The following is a 7,751-nucleotide window of genomic DNA, read 5'->3' on the forward strand; positions in this document are numbered from 1 at the left end:
ATCGCTTTGATCTGAATAACAGTTGAGTTCTTTTCTTCTTCTGCTGGTAAGGGAGTTTTAATTTATTTTTTTCAATTTAACAAAATAATGACATTTTCTTCCAACTTTGTCAAGGCTCACACAAGGGCAAAGAAAGTCCCAAAATGTCAGAGGGAAATCACAAAGGAAGGGTCCTCATCCTGGAGGCCCGTTTCATTAATCTAAGCAATGTTTTCTGATCCTCTGCATAGCGATTTGCAGTGAATTCACAGCTCAGAGCACGGGGAAAGGCAGCTGCCAGCTGAGGACGTCCCAGCTGCTGCATGGAGATGCACTGGGGCAGGGCATGCTCTGTAACCCTGCTTTGTCTGTCCTTTCTCTACACATCTGAGCTCCTTGGAAGAAAATTCACGGACCTTTGGTCTAACCCTGCTTGGTCAGAGCTCAGCACACAGAAAGGAGAAGAATTTGGTTTCCACTAAAAACAGCCACTGTAATAAAGATGAAAAACACGCATCTGATGGAGCAGCGTGCTGGGAGCTGTGGGGCTGGAGGGATGCGTCCCACCATGAGCTGCCGAGGAAAGGAAGGGACCCACAGCACGTGTGAAGCCAGAAATCAGCACACGTTGGCCATCAAAACCATCCCTAGCCAGCTATGAAGAGTGCAGTCTCTTGATCACTTGTAATAGTGTTTTTTCCAAAAATAATTACCACTCCTATTCTTAAAAATTCAATTTGTTTGATGGAGGTTAAAAACCAGGTTAAGACAATCAGTAAAAATCCCAGGCTGAGGATCCATGCTGGAGATGTAATGGGATAATGGCTTGTTTTAAAGGCGATTTACGGCTGAGCGACTCTATTCTGCCAGCACAAGCTCTCTTTCTCCTCCCGGTTGCTCTCTGGAGTCACCACTGCCTTTCGCATCCTTTCACATGCTCCAAATCCCATTTCCATTCAACAAACTCAGTGAAATACAGTAAAATCATGCCCCAAAGCTACAGCCCTCATGCTGCCATTACTGCCCCGGCTACCATCACGCGGCTGTACCCAAAACCCACTAGCAACACACCAAACGTCCCATCCGGCCACTGCATCTTCCGACCCGAGAGCAAGGAGAGAGCCTTCAAGAGCTCAAAACGCCCCAAAACAAACCTGTCCTGAGGCTCCAGCCACATTGCCCCATGTTCCCTGGCTCCCCAGTCCGGCGGCATTTACACCATTTGAGCAGCACATGGCAAATTACGTGCAGTGATTTGAAAGTGCGGATGCAGAGAATATGCAAAGCTGGAGATGTTGCTTTACTATCTGGCGCTCTAATCAGCTCAAAATTACAGCTGATTTTTCTTCCCCTGCTGCCATGCTTTTAGCTAACATTTCCTAAATAGCACTTTTCAGGCCTGTGAAAGAGAGACACTCATGGACTAATGCCTCTTCATATTGAAATTAATGCGAAGTCTTTGGAATTATCACCATCTCTGCAGGACTAATGCCTCCACGGGACTTGTGGGCCAAACCTTGCCTTTGCACTGCCTGCTGATGTCAACAGAGATTGCCTGCTCCAGCAGATGGGAGCGAAATCCAAGTACTGGCTGGTGAGCAGGCATATTTACATATTAAAAATTAAAAAAGGAAAAAACAGAGTTGTGCAATCATAGAGTAAAATCATAGAACCATCTAGGCTGGAAAAGACCCCCAAGAACACCAAGTTCAACCATCAGTCTGACCGACCAAGTGCCGTCACTAAACCACATCCCTAGCATTCCATCCACACGCTTCCGTTACCTCCAGGGATGGTGGCCAAGATAGCCATTGCTGCATGCATTTAACTGGAACCTGACGTCTCCACCCTGAGAGCTCTGATACAGCCCTGAGACATTTAATGTAACACCACCGCCCAGACTGCTCCTGGTGACCCCCAGCCCCTGCCTTGGCCGTGGCTCTGTGCCCACCCACATGCTCCCGAGAGCTACAGATGCCACCTGGATGAGAAAAAAGACACAGACATGCTTTGGCACTTCCTTACCATGTTGCCTTCATCATCAGCATCATCACAGTCTGGCCGAGGGTCGTCCAGGTGGAGCTGATGGACCAGCAGGCCGGGAGAGGTTTTCCCATTGCAGTCCTGGTGCTCGGAGGCAGAGGTGCGACTGCTGTGCATGCTGCTGGTCCGGTACAGCGAAGGCACCTGCAGGGTGTCCTGGAGGTCGAAGGAGCCCTTTGCTTCCAGCGACTCCATGCGATGAGGTAAGGAGCCGTTGACGCTGCCGGCCCGGCTGGAGCGCTCCTCATCCGAGCTCTCCCCGTCCTCTGAGCTCTCCTTGCCCTCCCCGGAGAGCAGGGACCTGCGCTCGCCGCTCTGGCCCCGTCGCTTGAGGCTGGGGGCCCGGCCGATGCTGTTCCAGCTGGAGCGGCGGCTGGGCCAGCTGCTGCCAGCACTCCAGGGGCTGTGCGGGGAGCTGCGGGCGCTGGGCTGCGGGACAGGGATGGCGTCAGCCCGTGCCGCCCGCCCATACCAGGCTGTTCTCATGGCTTGGGCGGGCGGACAGACATTGCACAGAGCTGTCACGTGCACCCCATGAACGCTCATTGGGCAACCACGGGATGCTCAAGTCCTTACCGGGGATTTGAGCTCATAGGCAGCAGGGTCCATGGAGACACCACTGGCCCGGCGTGACTCATAGCCCTGCGCTGCATCCCCGAACACGGCGCTCTTGGGCATGGGCATTGGCGTGGCCGCGGTGTGGATGATGAGCGGCGGGGTGAGGCTTTTCTTCAGCTCCGGGTGCTCGCTCAGGGCCATCACTGGAAGACATGAGGCGGGTTTTAGGGTCCCACCGCTGTGGGCATGCATGCAGCCTGCCCTTGGGTGGGCAGAGCAGCTGCATCGAGTATGTTTCTCCTCCATGCATCAGGAGGATGGGGGACTTAAAGCCATCTAGGGGCTGAGAGATTTCCAACAGCACGGCAGGGAAGGGCAGAATGTTGAGAAGGGGATTGGGTACCAACAAAAAGAGCAGCTCCCTTACGTACGGCCCCTAACCCTGCACCAACACCCACCTGCTCTTCCTCTGCAGACCCCTGCCTACATTGGGCTCTCTCCCTGCTCTCCTTCCTCCTCCTTCCCACACTCTCAGGGCTCCTCCACTTGTGCCCCTGTGAGGACGCTCCAGTAGGAGGGATTTCCCACCCAGGACACATCGTTTTCACAGCAGAGGGGGTTTTTGCAGCAGGGCAGGCGTCCCGGGGCCCATACTCACAGACTGGGTTTGACAAGTTCTTCTTCAGGCCACCTTCCTCTTCCAGGCTGCGGAGGAAGAGCTCGCCCTCTGAGTCAGACTTGGACGCATCCCCCTGCAGCAAACAGAGTGCTTCAGAAAGCATCGGGAGGGGCTGCCCGCACAAACACCCCTCGGACACACGGACCCCATCGCCAACACCACACCTACAGATCCACCGAGCTGTGTGCCACGATGCAACACCACCTTTCACAAAATGAGGCATGCACATATTTATACCACAGACTAATTAACCTCCTACCAGGAAGACTGGCTGCCTCTGATTCCAAACACAGCCCCGGAAAGGGATCAGGGAAATAAAAAGTAAAAATGCATTGCTCATGGCTTTTTTTTTGCTGCAGGAATCGCACACCAACATTAGGGAGGGATGAGCAACGTCAGGACAAAAGTTGACCCTACTCATCTCTCTCAGTTTATACACCGTGGCTTAAAATTCCACCTGTGTGGGCAATCCTATGGCTTTCTGGTGATGCTTAAAGAAGCCACCAAGGACTCAGGTTGCTGAGTTTGCACTGCAGCCATGGGCACATGGTGATGGAAGCCCCAGCAGTGCAGAGAGGATCCAATGTCTGCCCCTGGGTGGCCAGCACGTCCAGCTGCAACACAACAGAGGTTTGGGGGATTCACATGAATTTTGAATCCTGAGAGCTGCTGAGGACCCAGGCGCAGCCCCAGGAGAAGGGGTGAGGTTGACCACGGCTCACAGCATGCTCGCTCCGTCTCGCAGCACGCACCCAGCAAGGGACTTCCCTGCACGCTTCTCTCCGTTGGCGCTGCAGAAAGGTGCTTAGGGTGTGGTATAGTGAGCATACACCTGGCGGGAAAAGGTGCTTGCCAGAACCATGCCAATCCACCAGAGGAGGATTTGGGGCTAAAAACGCTTTTCTAGCAAATGGCACCAAACCCCGGCATGATGCACAACGGGAGGGAGGAGAGGAGGGGAGGGGAGGAGGGAGGGTGCTGGGGTGGAAGCCAAGCAAAGTCTCCCCTAGCTGGAAGGAACCGGGAGCCCAGAACCCCACCAAGGCCAAGCTGTCCCCGGTGCCCCACGGAGGTTTGGTGCTCGGGTGCCAGGTAGTGGGAAAACCCAGCAGGGCCCCAGCCCACAGGGAAGCGCAGCAGCGTGGGGCTGCACTTCTAGAGTGCTCTGCAACAGCCCAGAGGAAAGTGTGAGGGTGCACAGCACGTACAGAGATGGGAAAGCGGAGCCGCACAGGGACTTCCCCAGCACCAAACCCCACACCTGGGGGCAGAAGCGTCTCCTGCAAGCAGTGAGTGCCAGCCCCAGCGTGCTGCCCGTTACCTGCTCCTGCACTCCCAGCTTGCCTTTCTGGATAGAAAAGGGGTTGTGAGAGAAGAGGGAGTTACAATCTTTCTGGGAAAGAAGGGTATGTCTGGAGGGACCCCAGGGCACAGCGGCTCTGCCAGCATGTACCCAAGGTGACAGGATGCATTTGGACATGGCAGGAAAGGGTTTTGTGCTGAAGGAAGAGCCAGACTCCTGAGAGAGGGCGGAAGGGAAAGGCAGTGGTGAAGAGAAACACGCAGCCAGCAGCAGAGCAGGGCTTGGAACGCTGCACTTGTGGGATGTGCCGTGTCCTCAGCCCCCTGCACATCCCGACCCCACATCCCAACCCTCATCCTGGGATGCTCAGGTGCCTTCCTGTAACAGCTGCCTCTGACCAACATCATCCTACAGAGCACGGGGCTCTCAACGCTCCAACTGGATTCCACGTCCCTTCAGTGCCCCACCTGGGACGTGGGGAGCAGGCAATGCCTGGGGACCAGCCACACTGCCTGACCTCCGCAGGTGGGAGCGCATTGCTTCGGCCCCATCTGCTGCAAACCCCATGGGTGAGCTCACCCCACTGCGGAGCTGCACAAAGAGCTGGGCCTGGAGCCACCCTGCTCCCCAGAGCACCCACCTTCGTTCCTCCAGCTCCCCCGGAGAAGGAAGGGACTTAAAACCAAGGCTGACTCAACAATGAGGACGACAAAAAGAAAAGAATGACACCCCAGCACCCCCTGACAGCACGACAGCTACGACGATGAGGACGGCAGCACGGCGTGTGACCAGGCACCACGAGGAACACAACCACGGGGGTGTGGGGGGCTCATGCGTGGCCGTACGTACCACTGCCGAGTCGCCCGGCAGCTGAATACAGCTCAGCTGCCCGCCGGCATCTTCCCGCTTGGAGATCTCCTGAAGGAGAAACAGGGGAGGAAGGGGGAAGGAAGGGGAAGGAGGGTTCAATTTTCACAGATTCAACAGCAGAAATGAGAGGGAAGTAAAAAAAACAACATGAGGAGAGGAAGGGAGGGGATGGGGAAGGGCGGAGAAGGGCGGCGTGCGGCCACGATGGAGAGCAGCCCCGACGAGGCCAGCCTTACCTTTAAATTAAGTGCTTCAGACAGAGAGCTCGATGCAGCTCCAAAGTGATAATTGTGCTAATGAAACACCAGCTAATTATCGAAAACATGATTTCTTCTTTTCTTTTTGCAGCTGCATAATGGGATCTTTATTTATTATGCCGTCATTAGGCAGCAACGGAGGCTTTTAATGAATGTTTGATTAACACAGCATCAGCCCTCCCATGGCCAGGTGAAATACCTCCAGTGCCTCTTCCCAGCACCAGAACTCAGTGCCTCCTGACCCGCTGGGGAAGCACCAGCACTCATGGCCCTGGGCTCGCCAGCACGGGGAGGGACGCGCGGCCCTGGGCACGCTCACTGCTCGCCCTTGCTGCTCTGCAGGGGCAAGGAGCGGTGCTCCATGGACGGGGAACTCGCCCTGCTCCCAGCTGGGATGAAGAGTTTAAGAGAGACTGATCCCTCACAACTTGGAATTTTCTCCGATCGGTTTGGGGGGGTCTGAATGGGACATGGGGTCTTGCTAGCCATGGACACTTAATTTAAAGTCTTTGATTGTAAGAGAGAAAGAGGTGGAAAAGCCATCAAAGGAAAACACAGAAACCCTTCCTTCACAAAGACCATCCCAATGAAGCCAATAGGAGCACAAAAGGAATAGGATGTAGCAAAGGCACCATCCAAGAATCCCCACAGGGGGAAAATGGGCTTCAATCCTCTGGTTGAAGCCCAGGAGAAGTCCAAGCGCTGCTTTCGGCAGGGTCTGCTGCTGCAGCCGGAGCACTGCAACATCGTACAGGGTGAGCAGGGGGCAGCCCCAGGGAGCACTGGGGGCACAAGGCAGGGAAAGGGACAGAGCTGGGAGCGAGGACGAGGGAAGACAAGGCCGGGAGGATCACCAATGGAAGAACACGCGTTGGAGATAATGCTGTCAGGGAGTCCCTCGTGAGAGGAGCTTTGTGTCTGACAGACAGGAGCCATTGTCTGCTTCAGAGAGAAATCCCCAGGGCAGAGACCTGCGCTCAGGCAGCGATTTCAAATGAGCAGCTCTATCAGATGGGGTCCCCTGCTCACCTTCCCCGCACAAACGCCCGGCCCAAGTTCAATCGGAGAACACGCGCCCGAAAATAACCACGTTGCGTCAAGTCCTGGATGTGCCTCTTGCACGAGAGAAGCAGGTTACCAAAAATAAGAAAAAATAGGGAAAGAAATCAACCCGGCAAAATATATTGCTCCATATTCAAAGTTTGGAACAGGTCCTTCTTCTTTCCCGATTGCTTATATACATCTGCTGCCTAGCAACTGGGGCTGCAAAGCCGTGCACTAAAATTAACGAGGTGCTTGCAGATTGAGGAAAGGCATTCAAGGACTGGGGAGATAAAGGCAGCCACCCCAAGATTGTATTTCAGCCCGGAAAGCTGAAGGAGAACGGAAAAACACCTCGCTCAGAGGGAGGGTCGAGTGCAAGGGCTGGAGAGGGACGTGGGGTTTGTTTACAGGGAGAGATGATCTCTCTTAATTTTGCTGAGGAGATGATCCTTTGTGTGCTTGCTAGTAAAACCCAGAAGGAGAGGCGTGCGGGAGCTGCAGAGCTGCAGGGACGCGGCGAGGTCCGGGTGCTGTGGCTGTGCTGGCTCCTGGCCCCAGCAGCTCCCGCCGCGCTCCCTCCTTCGCACGCTGCCATTTACCAGAGGAGCGCTGAGAGCTCAGAATAACAAGGATGTGGAAGGAAGATGATTAGTAAAACACCGCCCTAAAAGCCTGAGATATAAAATAGCACTGTAAGCAAAGTGGTTAATTGCATGAATCAGGTGCAAGGCCATCAAAATCCCGGTGGTTGGGCAGAGCTAGTGCCCGAGGGGCTGAGAAGGCTGCGGGCTTTGGAGGCTGTGCCGGGTCCTGGTCCCAGCGCTCGGTGCTCGCCTCTCGATGCCGGCGCAACAAAGACGTACCCGTAAAGCTGCGGTCATGGGAACAAAACCGCAGCGCGTTGCGGTGAATGACAGCGAGCGGTGCCGTGGTGCCAGCTGGCTGCAAGCGAGCGGGGGAAATCGCTGCCAGCCAGAAGCAAGCAGAGAGTGCCACGTGTGCCAGCACCAAACCAGGC

At 55.1% G+C, this 7,751-nt stretch overlaps 1 protein-coding gene across 2 annotated transcripts in view; it reads right to left on the bottom strand.

Moving 5' to 3' along the window:
- CACNA1G (calcium voltage-gated channel subunit alpha1 G) overlaps positions 1-7,751 on the bottom strand; it is a 107,653-nt gene that overhangs the window by 48,167 nt on the left and 51,735 nt on the right. For both annotated transcript variants that reach the window (XM_021414948.1, XM_021414949.1), the window contains exons 15-18: positions 5,412-5,480; positions 3,239-3,332; positions 2,599-2,783; positions 2,005-2,451 (exon numbers count right to left, since the gene is read on the bottom strand). In XM_021414948.1, coding sequence (XP_021270623.1) covers positions 2,005-2,451; positions 2,599-2,783; positions 3,239-3,332; positions 5,412-5,480 — 795 coding nt within the window. The remainder of the gene's footprint in view (positions 1-2,004; positions 2,452-2,598; positions 2,784-3,238; positions 3,333-5,411; positions 5,481-7,751) is intronic.

The sequence above is a fragment of the Numida meleagris genome, chromosome 17, assembly GCF_002078875.1.
Source record: "Numida meleagris isolate 19003 breed g44 Domestic line chromosome 17, NumMel1.0, whole genome shotgun sequence".
Classification (NCBI taxonomy): domain Eukaryota; kingdom Metazoa; phylum Chordata; class Aves; order Galliformes; family Numididae; genus Numida; species Numida meleagris.